At 48.3% G+C, this 17,924-nt stretch overlaps 1 protein-coding gene across 4 annotated transcripts in view; it reads left to right on the forward strand.

Annotated features, from left to right (window-relative positions):
• Positions 1 to 5,459: 5,459 nt before the first annotated feature.
• The window catches only part of DIS3L2 (DIS3 like 3'-5' exoribonuclease 2), a 191,330-nt gene continuing 178,865 nt past the window's right edge, over positions 5,460 to 17,924 (forward strand). Inside the window, exons 1-2 of one of the 4 annotated variants that reach the window (XM_054074488.1) lie at positions 5,460 to 5,594; positions 7,851 to 8,564. In XM_054074488.1, coding sequence (XP_053930463.1) covers positions 7,871 to 8,564 — 694 coding nt within the window. In that variant the 5' untranslated portion in view covers positions 5,460 to 5,594; positions 7,851 to 7,870. Of the gene's footprint in view, positions 5,595 to 5,673; positions 5,786 to 7,850; positions 8,565 to 17,924 lie in introns of those variants that run through there. The other 3 variants (XM_054074487.1, XM_054074490.1, XM_054074489.1) reach the window with 3 other exon arrangements.

The following is a 17,924-nucleotide window of genomic DNA, read 5'->3' on the forward strand; positions in this document are numbered from 1 at the left end:
TACAGGTTTTACAGTACCTCTCCAGAGGTCTGGTGACAGCAGACTCAGTGAGAAGCAGTCTGGGGGAGATTTTGGCTGCAAGAATGAACGAGCAGCCAGCCACCGGCACGTGCGGTGGCAGGAGACAATCTGGTCCCACCACTGTGGGAGGATGCAGCTGGCAATGTGCCTCCTGAGGATACTTTGAAGCAAGTGGTTCTGGGGAATAGCCCTATGGACCCCAAGGGCAGGAACACTGGTGGCTATGGGGCCATCATGGGCCACCAGGCAGTCATGGGAGTGAGGTGGCCCTGCATGCCAGGGTGTGATGCTCCTGAGGCACTGCAGTGGTACGGGTGGCTGCTTCACCTCCAAGTCTCCATGCCTAAAGCGCTGATGGAGCTTTTGGCCTGTTTGAACATCCCTGGTGTTTATTTTGGATGTTGCTGCTGAATGAGGCATTACAGGAAACACTACAGGATTTTACATTTCCCCCTGTCTCCTTTGGGTCTGGAAGAGGGCTATGGCCCAGGACACACACAGGGACAAAGTCCCCTTATCCCAAACAGGGACTGTGATGTGGAGAGGTCTTGCAGACCTGCCCTTATGGGGCATGTGGGGATGGGTTTGCAGATGTAGCGATGGCCCAGAGACCAAGGGGGGATCTCTGTCCCTTCCCCAACCTCCCAGGGTGAGGAGACAAGGGAAAGCCCCAAGTAGAGGCTCCTAGGTCTTTGCTAGTGAGTGGCATCCTGACAGGCACGGTCTGTTTCCCCCTAATCTTGGGCTTGCTGTGGGGTTTTCTTGTTGGGGTTTGCCATCTGGCCTGGCTCCCTGGGATGCTCCAGTCTCTTCCCGACTCTTGGAGCATTTCTTTTCCCCAGGGCTGCACTGGGATGGCTGTGCTCTGGGGCTGGGTTGCCTTGCTGGGCTGATGCGAGAAGAAACACGATGTCTCAGACTTCTACCGAACGTTTAGAAAATGAAGCAATTCTACTGCATGTGAGTCCACGCCATGAGCCTCCCTCTGTGTCAGTCCTCAGAGGACACAAGTTGCATCGCTTCCAGCTGCTGGCAGCCTCGGCTCTGCAGCTAACGTAGAAGCAGGTTGTTGGGATTTTCCAAGCTAAATGCCACGGTCACCTTTGTCCTCCCTTTCTCAGACACTCCCACCCCTGAAATGGGTGTCTGGCACCATTTCACCCACAGCCTGGAGATCCCAATATCAGCCCAGGCTTGTCGGTTTTGGCTCTGAGCATCACTTTGGGAAGAGGTACTGCCCAAAAGGGTGATGGCCCAGAAAGGCTGAAGAATGAGTTATCACCACCATGTTTTTCCCCACAGGAAGCTGTGCCTCACACAGATCCCAGGCAGGGATCAGACAGGTCAGCAGGGATGAACCAGCAGCCTGTACCCAGGGTTACCCCATTGTGGTGCTGCAGCCCGATGCCACTGCCACACTGCATCACCTTGTGCAGCCCTGGGGGAGTCTGTGCCCTAATGCGCTATGTCTGTACCCGGGCTGAGCAAGCAGGTCCTCACTAGCCCAGCGGCTCCAGTGGCAATGCACGCCCCAGCTTGGCAGCTGTTTCTTCCACCTGGCTTGGCTGGCAAAATCTTGTCACCCTTGAAGATGCCATCAGCACCTCCCTTGCATCTCCTCCTTGCAGTTCAGTCTCATCCTGTCCCCCACCTTACCAAGCCCTGAACACCCCTTAGCCTCTCCCAGCTTCCCAGGAACCCAACCTCAGACGGTGGGAAGCCCCTTTAGGCACAGATCCTTCGAGACAAAACTTCTGGGCTTCCCAGGCCTTTCCTCAGAGCATCTTGGGTGTGGGAAACTCCTGGGGAGTGCGGGGATCAAGGGACACAAATCCATGCTGGTCTTGGAGATGCTGGTGGTCAAGTCCTTGGCCTCCTGCCAGCACTGTGATCCTGTTGAAGCCAAATTTGGGCTTTCTGCCTCTTTTTTTGGGAGGAGTAGGTGGAGAAGTCTGTCTGTCTCTCACAGGAAGGTTTGTGTCAGTGTCAAGCTGAGCAGCACAGGGTGGCTCCAGCCAGAGCAAGGGGTTGGCAAGGGAGGAAGCAGATTTCAGAGCTGTGGATGGTAGGGCAGCCTTGTGGAGCAGATAACAGTCCGGATGAGCCTCAAACTGCCTGGGAACAGCCAGGGCCACCAGTCCTGTGGCAAGGGAGCACTGCTGGCTGTGGGGCGTCACGGTGGCCTTGCTGCCACCCCACGGGCAGCCGATGTGGACGTGCGGGGCTCCACAGCCCTAACCCTTTGCAACCAGACAGAATAACAATGCTGGCCGGCTGGGGTATAATGGCCGGTGTTTGCTTGAGATACAAAGGCACAGGGCTTTCACATGAGGTAATACTGATAAGTTACGCTCTCACTCACTTCTCCGCCTGCCAGCCGTCAGTGGAGTGGGCAGTGGCCCCCATTTGCCTTCTCTGAGCTGTGGGGACATGCCTGATGGCTCCTCCATCCTGTGGTCTCTACTGGAGCATCACTCTTGCCATGCTGTCCCCATCCAGCCTGCAGCCCCAAAGTGGTCCCCACAGGGGCTGTTCAGACCCTGTCCTATGTGTGTGGGGTAGGGGATGGGGTGGCAGTGATGGGGGGTTGTGCATGAGTCTATAACCCCAGGACCGCAGAGCAGTGTGGTTTATTAGTCCCTGCCTGCTTTGAAGGCACCTTTTCCACCTCCCTGGAAGCATCAGACAGGGCTTGATCCCCTATCCTGTGTGCCCTGTTCCCCTCGTTCCCTCCATCCCCTGGTCCCACTGCCCACAAACTTGGTAGGTGCAGGGCAGATGACTTCCTGGGTTTACTGATGGGACCTATGGAGCTGTGTCCCTTCATGTGCCTCAGCGCTCTGGGACCTCAGAGCTTTATCATCCAAAAAACACTTTAAGCACCTTTTGGAGGCTCTGTCCTGCCACTGGCAGGGCAGGAAGGTGCAGGAAAACTGAGGCCTGGGTTTTAAAATAGATTGGGCTAGCCAGGAGACTCCAGCTAAATCAGGAGCAAGGCACTAACCCTGTTGCTTCAGTGACCTACTCTGGCACCCCACCTCTTTCCTCTGCAGCCTCCTTTGCCTCTTTCTTGGCTGCCTGTCCATCCTTGCTGGGGACTGGATCTTCCTTTCTTTTGCTGGACAAACAACCAAATTGCACCTCTCCCCCCACTCCCCATCCCCCCGTAGGCATTCCTCCAGGCATTGCTGCATCTGAAGAAGATGGGAACACATCAGTCCTGATCTTGGGCGGTGTGTTTCCCAACCAGTGGTATGGAGGGCTCAGGAGAAGACAGCAGAAGCTGATGGACGGGTGGGGCAAGACCACATGTGTTGTGACACTGTTAGCAGATGGGTATCTACTGTGGAGAGAGATGTTTTTTAGCCTATTTATGGTAATAAATCTGTCTCCATCCTCTCTACCCCCTCCAGCATAGCTTGTGTCCTCAGGTCAAGTGCCCAGACGGCTCCCAGTGCCTGACTGATGTCAAAGTGATTGAGACTCTGGCCTAACTCTGGATACTGCTGCTGCAATTGAGACATTTACAAGGGTGCTCAGAGGCTTCAGAGCAAGCCCGTGGCCCCACTCTTCCTTCAAACATAACCTCATGCTGTATGGATTGAGTGTCTGGACAACAACAGGGAGGCAGAGGCAGAGCAACCTGCTGATCTCCATCCCACCACCATAGCCTGCAATCTGAAATATTCAGTATCAATGAGCAGTGACACTCAGGCTGGCAGGGATGACATTTCCATGTGCAGTGTTGGTTCACACTGGCTGGGCCATGGGAAGCAGATGGAGGCATCAGAGGAACCACTCTGCTCACATCCAGGGTTCCCCATGTTGAGTCATCTTAGGGCGGCTCCATCCTTTTGGCCACTCACTCCTGATTAACACATGTATACGAGCATTGAGTGGGCCCTTACTCCTTGTTGAAACAGCAAGTAGAGGAGCCAAAGCCTTCGTAAGCGGGGTGCTCCCAGCCAAGAAGCCATGTGGTGCTCTCACCTCTGCTGAGGTGCCACAACACGTTCCAGCCTCAGCCACCAGTTACTGCCTGAGGGAAGATGGTGAGATAATGCTGCGCTGTGGGAAAGCAAGTCAGGGCACCGGGCTGGGCTTGCTGCTACAGGACCCCAGGAAATGAGAGTGCAGGGAAAATATCTGCCCATGGACCTGCTTCCGTTTAGAAAGCCCATGAGTTGCCATGGAGGGTCATGGAAGCAGTAGTATGGTGATTGCTCCTTTCTGCTCAGCAGCCACAACGATGGTGTGAGTGGAAGGTGGAGCCAAAGGCAAGACTGAAGCAGTCCAGCCCTTCCCTGGGAGGGATTGTTTTTGGTGAGAATCTGCATGATGCACCAACTTGCTGCCATGTTTACACGTGGCCTCTTTCAAAGGGTGTGAAGAATGGGCACACAGCTGGTCCCAGCCACACAGGGATCTACTGTAAGCCCACAGAGCACTGGGAAGGAGCCACGTATTTGCTGTGTGTCTTGTTTGTCTGGGCCAGTGATGTGGCACAAATGCAAGCTCTGTCCCATGGACCAGACCAGACTTCCAGATCCTCAGCTGCTACTAGGAGACGATGGCTGAGAAACTCTGTGCCAATCTGTTAGGGCTCACAGCCCTTTCTGCAGCAGAGGCTCAGCTGGAGGCAAGAGGTGAGGATGATAGAGGCATCCAGCTGTGGACCCATATCCCTCTTGCCATGCATGATATCACTGCAAAACCGCAGGCCCCAACGTCGGCAGCAATGCTAACAAACACCGAATCCCCCCCATTTCCTGACACTATTTTTGGTCTCCTGAAGAAGGAACAGGGTACGCTGCAGCTGGTGGCACCACATGGTGCAGGAGGGAGGTCGGCCACGCTCTGGGCTTGGCTTCATCCACATGGGGCTGAAGAAGAGCATGGACACGGTGTGACTTAGCGGCATGGAGAGAAGCTGCTGTTCCCAGCTGACTGGCACAGGGAGAGGACATTGGGGCTCGAGGCTCCTGGGTCACCCCTGACCCATTTCCCCCTCTTCCTGGTTTCTGTGTGCACCAAGAGCATTCTAGAGGGATGGTGTGGGCCAACACTGCACAGCTGGAGATGTGCCACCACTATGCCTCAGCAGAGCAGATGCCAACCTCCTCGCTTTAGCAGCAGCAGGGTAAGCAGGAGGAAGCAGGGGAGCACATATCCTTCCAGCAGAGTCAGAGCCAAGGTCTGGCTGACTGGAAGTCAGTGATTTGGTCACCCTGGTGTCACCCGTAAACTCAGGCGGGGTTTGCAAAGAACTTCATCCAGAACTAAAATTGGAATGCAATAAGCTGGCCTCATGGCATCCCCAGTCAACCCCGTTTGAGCTGCCTGCCTGGATCAGGGCCACTCCAGCACCCGTCTCCTCCCAGCAGGCCTATCCCCTATCCCCTTTCCCCTCCCAGGTCGCCCCCCAGCAGGTGCAAGAAGCCACACACCAGAACAACCCCACTGAAGAGCGCTTCGCGAGCGGCGTTTTGTCCCCCGCGGCGGCCCGTAGCGCCTCCGACCCGGAAGCGGACGGGGGCGTCGGGACATTTAAACGGCGCGGAGCGGCGCGGCCGGTAAGTGGCGGGGCTGCTGCGGGGGCCCCGGCGGGGCAGCGGACGCGCGGACAGACCCGGCGGCCCCGGCAGCGGCCGTCGATGGCGGGGGGCCGGGCGGCGATCCCGAGGGGTGGCGGACGGGGGGGTGCCAGTACGTTTCCCCCCCCGGGGCGGAGAGGCGGGCGGTGCCGCTGCCCAGAAGCAGCCAGGTGAGCATAACGGGGGCCGCTCTCTTGAGGGCCCGGCTGAGCCGGCGCCTTCTCTCGGCGCTTCCCTCTCTCGCATCGCTGTCCCGTCTGGGTGCGCCTCTCGGCTGTCGGGAAGCTGCCCGCTCCGGGTTGCCCGTGGAGAACTGACGGCACCGTAACACGTGGGGCTTGTAAGGCCCCTCTTTGTCCGTGTGCCGAGTGCTGACCGTAAAGGTGATTAAAACTGCAGAAATTGCAGGGGAGACGAGGTGTGAATGTTTATTCTTTACTTGTCAATAAAGATGGTAAACGCCTGTATCCCAGAACCGGTGTTTGGAAAGCAGTCTCACTGGCTGCTGTAAATGTTATCTGCTTCTGTTGAATTGGTAACGGGAGAAGGTGACGTGAACAGAAAGCTTGCTGTAGACCTACCCGTGTGAGGGTTTTGTAATAGTGCTGTAGCAGGTCACGCTATTAGAAAAGTTCAGCTATTGGCCAGCACCAATGGAAAATCTTAGGAAAAAGAATCACAAACCGCACAAAGAATTTTTCCTATTTATTCAGGGGTTTGCAATTTTTGCTTTGCGTTGTGAAGCTTGTTCACATCCGTGCTCAATTACTTAAGTAAATCTCACCGCGACATGTGTTGTTTCTCCAAAAGGGCCAGAGCAGGCACTCTGAGGCATTGGCACTGTAGTCCTTGGTCCCTGCTGGATGATGGCCTGTTTGCAGGCAGCACACGCATGGAGGAGGCTGCCTGAGTGCTCAGTCCTCTAAGCAACTGCATCAACAGGGAGAAGAGGGCAGGGAAATCGTGAAGAAACAATCTAGGTGTGGTGTGAGTAGAGAAGAGAATGTGAATTTCTCTTCTGCTGAGCTTTATGTTGTGTCCTGCCAACAGCCCTGTGCTCTGAGAAGTGAAGAGAGGGGTTTAATGGTCAGTGTCCTTATTTCAGCTGAGAGTCCAGTGCCACTTGCTTCTGGCTTAGAAGAGCCGACAGTGACCCCTGAAGTGCTCGGTGTACCTGCTGGGGTGAAGTTCAGCTTTTTAGCTTCAAACATGTCTTGAAGGAAATGAGGCATTTTAATGAAAACCCACAGGAGACAGCAGTTGCACCGGATCCATTATCAGTGTAGTTTTGTTTTCATCTTTGATGTCTGTTACAACAAAAGTCGTTGCTGTGACCTCTCCATACCTATAATTCACATTAATAGTAGCAGAGAACAATTTACTAAATTGTTTCCCTTCAAAAACTTAAAAGCTAGAGCAGCTGAAACAGGATTGAAAGACGCTTGTTCTGCTTGAGTCCCAAACTTGTGCTGCAAAGGTGAAGGTGTGATACCATCTACAGAGACTGGCACTGGGTGGAGTGGTGGCCAATGTAGCTCAGTCAATAAGAGTTATGAGCTCTGGCAAGATAGTTTGTTGTGCTGGAGAATTTATTGTTTGTCAGTCGTGCTGAGAGTGAGTTCATAGCTAGAAAGACAAGCTGAAATGGCCAGTCTTGATATTTGAAGCAAATGACCTATATAATCTTGAAGTGTAAATCACTGTGGCAGCGAGGTAGTGGGCAATGTGTGCTTTTTACTGCAACACTGAAGCATTTCAGTCAGGATGCGGCTGTTTTTGAAGACTCCAGTTTGGACGTGACAAGATTTTACTTCTGTTAACAGCTGAACTGATGCGACTGCTACAGTCTGTCTGCCACTGCCTTAGTTTACCTGGCATTTTTAAAGGCAAGGAAGAGTGGATTAAAGACATCTTTGTACTTGGGTTTAAAGACATCCTTTGTACTTGGGGGTGTCATCCTCAGGACAAAAATAACCATTTTGTGTGGTGTATGGGCAGGTACAAGCCGTGGTCACTCCGAGGGCACAGATGGGGATTCAGTGCAGGGCAAGTGTTGAGTTCATTGTGAAACCCCTTTCCCCCCCGCAAACTGACTTATCAACCTGGAATTTCTGTAACCCTCACTACATTCTCATTTAGTACATTTTTGTGTCTTTAAGCGTAATCAATTATTTGACACTTTGTTTTGAGAAAATAACCTTTTTTTCCCCCCTGTGTCTATTTATAACTCTGAAGTCTGAGCCTTTTACTGCACTATGAATCAGCTGGGGCATGTGAGAAGTAGTCCTTCTGCCCAAGGTGCCAAAGAGGGGTTGAGCAAGCCCGCTCCTCCTCAGAAGAATGCTTATGCGAGGCTTGTGCAAAAGCACCACAGCGGCCGATTCCAGTCCTATTTGAATCACATTGCACAGAAGATGCAGCTAGAAGACAGCACGTCCCATGAACCCAGCTCGGATCTGGACCCGCCACTGAGGAGAGGCCTGGTGAACGATAACCCAGCCAGGAATGGGTTGAATGTGTACAGTTATTCACCAGTGAGAACATCTCACCTGGAACAGCCTCTGCCTGGAGGATTTGAGAACGATAAACCCCAAACTGCTCTGAACAGATGTCCCCTTAAAAAAAATGCCATTGCTGGTCTAGAAGGAGACTTGGAGGTGGAGGAAGACTATTATGTACATCAACGTGGAGCTGCAGCTGATTCATTAAATATGAGTGGTGCCCCAGGTGGGAGAGTATCTAACCGACACGGTGCAGCTCTGCAGAAGTCTTCTGGTTCTGATGAAAAGGATGAGGAGGACTCATGGCGGAAGAAACATAAGAAACGAGGCAGGTGTCCTGCCAACTCAGATACAGCAGCTGGACGCTTGTTGGCTGAGCAGTGTAGTGAGGATGTGCTGGTAATAAATGCCAGGAAAAAGAGTCACTTGTCTCCAGGTCGAGTCCAAGGTGAGTTCACGCTAATGAGCTGTTTGGTCCATTTGCTACAATTACTGTGGAATTGAATGTGATGTTTTAGTCATGAGTGAGTTAACATGAGCCAGTTCTTCTCTGTTCAAGTTAGTCCGCTCTTAGTTACCTGTGGGTGGCTTTGTCCTGGTTTATGAGTAAGTCATCTGGCATGTGCAAATGGCTTTGTGTGGAGCTAGCTTGGTGCTGGGTAGAGCTGACCTAAATCCCTGGCCTTAACTTTGTGAGTGTGGCTGTGCTGCTTCCAGGATCAGCTCAAGACTACAAGAGCCCAATTTCTGTGGTGTGGAGTCCAAATTGATAGACTTCTGGATCAGAGCTGATTCGGGGCAGAGTCACGCTTTTCTCTACATTGTCTCTTTGAATCCGGAGTGCTGATTTGCCTTTGCGCAGGGTTCAAGTCCATCTGATACTCAGGGGCTAAGATGACTGTAATATTTAATTCCTGACACAGAGCGTTGACTCCAGTAAGTTTTACTATTGGTAGCAAAGAGACCATGCCTTACAGTAGTAAAGTGAATGTGTCTCTTAAATGCGATATTCAAGGCAAAAAGCCCACTTAGGGGGATGAATAAAATTTTTTATTAAAAAAAAACAACCAACCCAACGCACAGCATCAAGAAAAAAACAAAGCCAGGTAGTTTAAATCTGATGTTTCAGTGTAATGAGTTTAAACTCCCTCTGAATGTTGTTTATGATAAAATACTTAGATATCCTGATCTTGTGAGCTACTACTTGGAAGAACTCATAAATGTCACTATTAAATTCCCTGTAGCAACTAGAAAAGAGATCAATTTCTCTGCTGGGTAAGATGGACCCGAGGCCTATCGCAGCTTCTGGGTTGGATATGAAGTAAATGTTTAAATCAGTCTTAAAAAACTATGCTCCATCACTCAAGAGTGGCAAGTAATATGCTTTTTACTGGGCTTGTGGTATTTTTGGAGCTGTGACAGTAGATTCTGTGTTAAAGCTGGTAAACTTTCATGAGTTCTTGCAAGACAGATCGTAGTTAGAGATTTAACACAAACAGATTATATTAAACTTTGATGAGCTTGATTTACGAGAGGTGTTTTTTTTGCATTCTTCATTGTAACACTATTTATTGTGCCAGCCTGTTAGACTTGGCTATCTTTCACCCAGCAGCTTTTGGAGAGTAGGGAAGAGCAGTGAGCAGAGATGGAGAGTGTAGAAGGCTTAGAGTTTGTAGCTGTGAAAAAGATAGGTGCCCATATGGATTTTAGTCTAAAATAAAAATAACCTGCGTTTCAAAAGCAAATACCTGCAATTCCCTCCTGCTGTAGTTGGGAGTGTGATTGCATAAACCTTTTGAAAATTAGTTGCTTGTTTAGTATAAAGACCTAGAGCAGAAAATGTTGACCTTCATGTTTGACCTTCCAGGTGGGAAAATCACACTGTGGGGAAGATTATTGGAAAATTATTTGCTTAACAGTGACACCCTTCCTCTTCTTCCCCCTGCCTGCCTCCACAGCTGTCCTACGTCGCTGAGACTGGTTATTCTCCAGAACACTTGCAGGGACATGAAAACAGTTTCTTAGGGAGGAAAGAAATATGGAAAATAAAAAGTAATTTGATTGAGAGGAATGCCTTTTCTACTGTTCAGTCTGAGTGTATTTTAGCACTCTTGTTTAAGTGAAATGAAGGTTTTACAGTATGGAAGTGCTTAGGTATAAGAACTCGCACATCACAGTCCCAGACTAATATTTTCTCACTTCAAAGCTTGTCTTTCTCTCTTGATGCTGATATAAGTCAGATTACGTTGCACAGGCAGGTGTCTGGTTTGATCAGTTTAAAATCAAGGCTTGTGAAACTGTGATAGCAAGAATTGCTCCTGTCATAGCGGTGAGGCATATCATCTTTTCAGAAGTGACATTTCCTCACAAATTAACTATATTCAGGCTGTTGTAGGCTTTCCAAAAGGCTCTTTGAGCTAATCTCAAAGCCAAGCATCTTTCTTTATATCACTTTGTTTCATTGTCCTCTTCTTAACAGCTCTTCAGCTCAGGCTTAGCCATGCTGATGTTTGCAGCAGCCCGAAAACTGACAGTACTGAAACTGAAGGCAAACAAGGAGGGCTGAGAAAACCCTTTGAGTGCCCTGGGGCAAGCTGTGAACAGTGAAGCACTGGTCCTTGTCAGTGTCCTTCCAGTGATGCAGCAGTTCCTGTGGCCTCGGTTTGTGGAGCCCCAGTGGGCATCACTGAGCCCTGGAGCTGGTGGCTGCTGAGGTGTTGCGCTGTCTGTGAGAAGCACTGAAGGTTTGCTTTGTTGTTCTGTTCTGTAAGGCCCCGGGACTTAGGGGATAGAAATAATTGCATAGCAGATAATTAGAAGACTGACTATGGCAATCTCTTCTGTGTTCCATCTAGTAACTGCTTTGACCAAGTGCTGGGAACTTTGCAGTTGAAAGTGCTGAGTGTGAACAAAGCTCTTGTCTGAAACATACAACGTGGTCATGAAACTGCATGTTAGATTCACTCTACAGCATCAGCACTTTGGGGCTTGGGAAGATGAAGCTGCATAGAGATGAATTCCACAGATTGGAATTCCTTTCTGTGCAGCTATAACTGCTGTGAGGAGAATTGCCATAAAAGCCTCCTGTTCTAAAGTTTCTTCTCAAACAAACCCCTGATAAGATGGAAAATAATCCTAAAATGCCACTTTAAGTTGTGTTGCTTGTAGTTTTCCATCTAATACAATTTCCCTGCTGGTATTTTTGCCTAAATCTCTGATCCTCTAGGTTCTTTGGATGCTAGAATTTGGTTAAACTTCCTTAACAGAAAATCTTTTATGGAGTCCCTTGGGTTGTCTTCTGGCTTTCTTCAAAGGCTCTTCCACTTCAATCCAGAGATTGTCATCAAAAGCTCTTTTCAGACTGACTGATGTTTCTGTCATAAAAGGGCTTAAACCCCCCTTTTCCTTGAGGACAGAAGTATTGACTTATTCTGTGGCATCTGTCACATGCTCGTAGTTAAGATTTGCATGGCTGCTAAATGAAACTTCATCTTAAATATCTGTGGTGCATTGCTTTATGCAGTAAGTCGTTTAGACCAAGCTGAATGTTTTATTTAGGACAACAAGATTTTGGTTGCTTTTTGAGTATGTGCACTTTCCAGCCTGTTTCTCAGGGAACACTACTGTTTTGATAGCACGTTCCTGAGTCTGCTGGAAAGCCTAAAACCCAGACGTCTGCAGAAGAGAACTATCCTCCAAATGTGAAGTGCAGCATAGTCTTTGGGAACACCACCTCCTGGTCATGCTTGATTTCAGAGGATCTTAGGAGCTAGAGTACCTGAGAGTGCAGTGGCTTTATTGATGCTGAAAGCTTGTGTGGAGCAGCATGCTTGGGAAGGCTGATAGCTATGAAATAGGTTCAGAATTTGCAGGGTGCTGTATATATAGTTGCAGTCCATATCTGCAGACATCCTCATTAGGAAGACCACCACGACCAGCATCGCTAGGAAGCCTCCTGAGGCTCCTCTCACTAAAAGCTTCACAGGTTTATGATGTGATGGAGGCATCTTGCCCAACTGCCAGGGTCAGCGTGTCCCCTGAGTAAAACAGACAAGTCCTGGGTAACAATGTACCTCATCTGAAATGACCTAAGATTTTCATGGCCCTTTTGATTTATCTTCTGTCTGACACTTGGCATTTATTTGCCCAGCCTGTGGTACTTAACCAACTTGGGCAGCTTCCATGGAGGAGTGTCACTGGCAAGCAGGTTGGTGTTTAGCGTCATAGCTTTAAAAGCAGTTGTTGCTGTTGGATGGTGGTGGTGTGTTTGTGGCTGCAACCCTGACAATTAAAAGGTTCAAGATAGGTAAAGGAAATGTCATGAAATGGCTTTCCTGTGTGTTTGATGGGCACAGCCGGTGAAGAAATACCAACCATTACAACGTGGCAAAATCTTAGGGGTTTTGTCTTTCAATCCTACACTGCAGTAAATTCTGTATTTGCCTTTATTTCTCTGGGGGAACTTTGGAGGAAGCACAAAAGCTTCTGTTTTCCCCTTCTGTAAGGCAAATTTAAGATAATGCTACTTTTCAGCGGTGAGCCTTCCAGTTCTTTTGTGGCAAAATTCAGTGCTTAAGAATGCTGCTATCTCCCTTTCTGGCACTGGTAAATACGAGCCAGCGATCTACTAAAGGCCATGGAATCAGCTCAATAAATGGAGAATGTTGGTTGCTGTGGAAATCTTTAAAATGTATCTCATCTTGCCAGGTCCAATGTAACGTTCCTTAGATGACGTTAATCATAGTAATAAGATATGGGAGAGGAGGGAAGACTGGATTTACTGTATGGCCCCATCTGAGAAATGCATGAAAACTAGAATGCTCCTTTCTCTAATGGTTTAGCAGTGTCATCACAAACATAAATTTCTATCTTGCTTTTGATAGGAAAAATGCTGCATTCCTGAGTCTTGTGCAACTAATGTTTTTGGCTAACATCATCTGTCGTATGTGAGTTAATATCTGAGGTATCCTCTCTTGGGGAGATGAGATCCTGCCCTTGCAGGGACTGTGGTTTCTATGTGTGATCTAATAACTATCTTCCATGCCCGTCACCAGAGCTCTGAGCACGCTGTGGCGCAGAGGAACAGAGTTCTACTGTGGGAGCCCTTGTGTTTGGCTGCAAAGCTTTAACCTTCATGAGGTAGCTTCCTTCACCTGCTAGTTCTCACCTCAAAATGTTCATCAGTGGGAACACTTTTTGCTGTTGACCTGCTATTTAAAAAAGAACCTAGCCCTATGTTTTTTGTTCTCTTTAGCTCCAGTCTCTGACATTTGGCCACTGTTATGTAGCTGAGATAACTGCTTGTCAGCATGATGTTGGTCCCAGGAAAATAGTAGGCTAATAGAAGAATTAAATTAATTTTTTAATTAGCTTTAAATCTTTTATTTAATGTGACTTGTCATCAAGTTAGGCAACGAAGGTTCTGTTGAGCTCTTGCAGTTTCAGTTTCTTATGAGATTAGGAGCTTGATGATAAAGGTGTGAGGATGAACGCTAGGGTGTTAGCACAGTTGAGCATGGGTAGCAGTTTAAGAGCTATTTAACTGCAGTTACTAAATGGGGCAATAAATCAAGAATTGTTACCAGCCGGTGTGTCCGATTCCTGCAGTGCAATGTTCTCACCCTGTGCTGTTTAATGCTTTTGTCAATCATCAGGAAGAAAACATACAAGTAGGATTGAAAGTTCTTTAGGATGACTTGGAGACCGCAGGGAGTTTTGAATGATGGGGGCAGTTACTGGCAGCTGTCTGGGTCACCTGGTGGACTGGGAGCAGGCAAAACAAATCCATTTATTGGGTGAGTGTAGAGCCATGCTAGCAGTGCAAGGATCCCAGTGTGGGAAGCAACAGCTTGGAAAGAAGTTTTGAGCTTTTGGTGGATTAATCAGCTGAACATCCCCCTCTTGTGAAATGTGGCCAAAAGGGTAACGTACAAGCATGGGAATTGGAAGACGGAGCATGGACAGCATGTGTCTGGCATGGCAGCAGCAGCAGCTTCTGTTGTATCCTGTGGTGATGCCCTCTGTTTAGGGTGGATGGTGATGGATTGATGAATACACGCAGGATGGCCACAAGGAAGATTAAAATGCGGGGATTGTGAGTGAGTGATTTGAGGAACCCTGCTTTACTTATCAGAGATGCATGGGGGAAGGCAACTCTCAGAAAATTGCCTACATGGGGAACAGATGTTCCATAATAGGCTACTCAGTTGAGCAGATTACAATATAATGCATTTGAGGCTAAACAAATCCAAGCTTGAAATACAATTGAAATACTCTCACAATTTAGCAGTGAGAGTGAATGACCATTGGAGCAGTTTTACCAAGACTTGTGTGATGTGGGCTGTCACTGACACGTGTAAAAGCCCTCATAACAACCTCTAACCCCAAAATATACTGCAGTTCGCAAAGGAATTAATTTGACAAAGCCCTCTGTCTTCTGTTGTCCATGAGGTCAGCCAGCCTTCATACCCCCATCAGCTCTGTCCTGCTGCTCAGATAAGTGCTGACGTGTTTTCTTCACTCTGGGTACTTGGGTAGGTAGGACAGGTGCTTGGCTGCTGGCTTTGGTAGCTAGTTGCGATGCCTGTCCACACTATAGCTGCTGCAGGGGTTTCGCTGCTGCCTTGCTCTCCAACCTCTGTCTCTTCTGTCCTACATGCTGGTGGCACCTTAAGCCCCCTGCTAACTGGCTCCATGAAATGCTGTGGGCTGCTTGTCCATAACTCCCTCTTGTGGGGAAATACGAGCTTTGGAGAGTCGAAGCTTGGCTGGGGTAGATGGAAAACAAAATGTTGGGATCTCTTGCATAAAATTGTTTTCTATGACAAAAATAAAAATTTCCAGAGTGCTGAGGGAAAATGTCAACACTTGCAGCTGCAGCCTACAGATGTATGGGGCAGGTCATGCCTTGGAGAATTTTTCAGGCTCTCTGCAGATACAAGCCTGTAGCGATAACACATTTTTGTTCAATTTGTATGATTTTAGGCAATTTCTTTTCACCACACTGTACTAAGGGTTGTGAGTTATGTACCTATGCCACTGAATGGGCAGTATGGGAATGGCTCATCAGCAAGCTGTCTTGTTCTGCAGCACATTTGGTAACCTCAGGATAGGTATGAATCCAAAAGCAGTTCTTTAATTTCTTCAGCTGTTAGTGTCTTCTAGGATGTTAGCACCTCCTGTCAGGTATTTTTCCTTTCAAAGCCTCTTGACTTCCTCTGAGCGACTTGCTTCACTCAAACTGCTAAGGCCCAGGGAAATCAAAGAGAAAACTTCTGCAATATTATGCTTTTAAAGTGTTTTTCTTGTGGTGTTGAAGAAGCCTTTTCACAGTGTAGTTGCTAGATAAAACAAAAAGCAGAGGGTATTGTTGAAGATGTTTGGGAGGATGGAAGGATGAGGGGGCAGTGGAAGTGGCCCTGTCCTACATCCCGAGGCAGGAGTGGAAGCCTGGAGGAGTGCAGTCATCAGGCGGAGTAGGTAGTTAGGAGGTCACGAGCAGGGTGGAGCAGGTTCACAGAGAGTCCTGAAAACCAGAAGAGCTGTATCCCCTCCCTGACAACGCCGCTGGGCTGCTGCATGCAGCTGAAGCACAGTCACTATTTTGATAAACTTTTAGTCTATTGCTACTAAATGAGTTTCGTCACCGACCCTTAGTTCAGAGCCTGGAATTGTATCTTTGGCTCTTGTGCTCTTGTAGTATTTCTACGACACAAACCCTGCTGAGGAATTGAATAAAACTGCAATTACTGTCTGAGTTATTGAGGTTAAAATCCTGCAAGCATCAGGATGCTTGGAAGTGTTTTGGAAGAGGAAGCATGGTGTCGTGGGTGCATGATCTTGGCGGTTAGGAGCAGTTTCCACAGCATTGTTTTCCACAGCAGAAAGAATCCATTGTGCATTTTTCTTCATTTCAGTTTTTCAAAGCATAGACCCTTACCGAAAGCCAAAGTCAGCAAGAACATTTTCATTTTCCCTAGCTCCATGTTGAAGTCTAGGGGTGTGCAGTGCAAGAGTTTTAAAGTATGTGCAGCTTAAAGCAAAAGAGTGGTGGCAACTTGTGCTTCCCATCTCACTTTCATAGGTCTGGAAATGAGCATCTGTCTCTGCCTCTGACTTCCCTGAGTATCCATGAACATCCCACTTCACTTTTTTTGCTACCTCCATGCCTAAATAGGAGTATTTCTTCCTCAAGAGCATGTTGTAAGAATGCTGAATGTCTGAATCTTTACAGCCAGCTACAGTGGCATGGTCACCTCCAAACGCAGCTCATGGCCCTGTGAACTCACTCTCAAACCATGACAGCCTGTATTTCCTCACCCAGGAGCCACCGGCTGGGGTCCAGGCTGCCTTTTTGCAGCCAATTCATCCCCTGTGTGGCTAGAATTCCCTTTGTGCTTTTTTTTTTCCTTGGACTTTCAACTCTTCTGTGAAAGTTTTGGCAGACTTCCTGCCAAACATGTTTAGAGAATCACCTTCTCCAAAGAGGCAGGGCAAAAGAGTGGCGTATTTGTTCCCGGGTGCACAGATGGCTCACAGCCGTGCCGTGCCCTGGTGCACGAACACAGTAGTGCTGGTAGACAAGCCACTGGCTGGCACCGGCAAAGGAGCTGTGTGGTGTTGTGCAGGGTTTCTTGTAACCAGTTGGACTACTGCTAGAGCAACCAGTTGCTTTGAATCACTATTGAAACCACATTTAAGACCTGTATGGACAGGCCTTCACTTTAAGCACTGTCTTCTCACTTCATTTTCATTTGTCTAGGTGGTGGAAAGTTACAGCTCAGACTTACACTGTGGCTGAGCCCTGGTGGTCCATCGTAATGGGTCAATTAGAGGAGGCTGGTGAGCATGGGAGCTAGTTCTGGCAGCTGAATTTCAATACATCATCCATTCAGTTCAGGAAATTTGCATAGAATTTACATCTTGGCTGAGCCTGTGCATGTAAATGTAGGTCTGCATTGTTTCTCTTCTTTGAATGACTGTTTAATTAACTTTAAACTTAATTATGCAATCTGCCATCTGCCTAAATCCCTACAGTGTTGTCATATCACTGTCTTTTTCCACTTTCACCAAGATGCTTGTGTTCCCAGAATTTTGCCCCACTTTACAATCATTGAGGTAACTTCAAATCATTCCTATCCTTAGTTAGTTTTGAGGAGACCTCAGAGCAACGTTGTAGGATCTCCCTTTAGCTCTGTGGTTGGGCTTGGACTGAGCACAGGAGTGTGCTGCAGAGCCTCCAGTTCAGGATTCTTTCAGTTTACATTTCATTAGAGAAGAAGGATCTCTTTCATTTGCTCGTAATAAGGAGAATGTGCACTCAGGCTTTCTCTTAGACCCCAGATGGAGCATCTGAAATACTGCCTACCAGGTTTATCTCTTGAAAGTCTCTTTGCTGCAATGAAGCCTCACTGAATTGATAACGTATCTCAGTCTTGCCTTCCCACTCCTACACCTCTAATGAATTCTTTCCTATGACATCCCCATTTCTCCCTATTGCTTTGTCTTTAATCTTGAGCCATCTACTTTATTTGACCGGTTTGCTTCAAGATACAGTAAAATGCATCGAGGTGGTTCTGTTCCAAGATTATTGGAGAACTCTGAACTCACTTGATTCATGTTGAGAGCAGTGTGGAAGCACGGCTGTTCCTAGCACAGGCTGGAGCGGAGCTGAGCTCACGGGGAGCGTGGTGGATGGATTTTGGTCCTGTTTGTGTTATTGGGGCACTAGCACAGAGTTTTGCTTGAGATATCTTCCAAGGAGTGTTTTTTCTTTCTGGTATGGAACTCTTTCCCTGAGCAGCCATAC

The sequence above is a fragment of the Cuculus canorus genome, chromosome 9, assembly GCF_017976375.1.
Source record: "Cuculus canorus isolate bCucCan1 chromosome 9, bCucCan1.pri, whole genome shotgun sequence".
NCBI classification, from domain to species: Eukaryota; Metazoa; Chordata; class Aves; order Cuculiformes; family Cuculidae; genus Cuculus; species Cuculus canorus.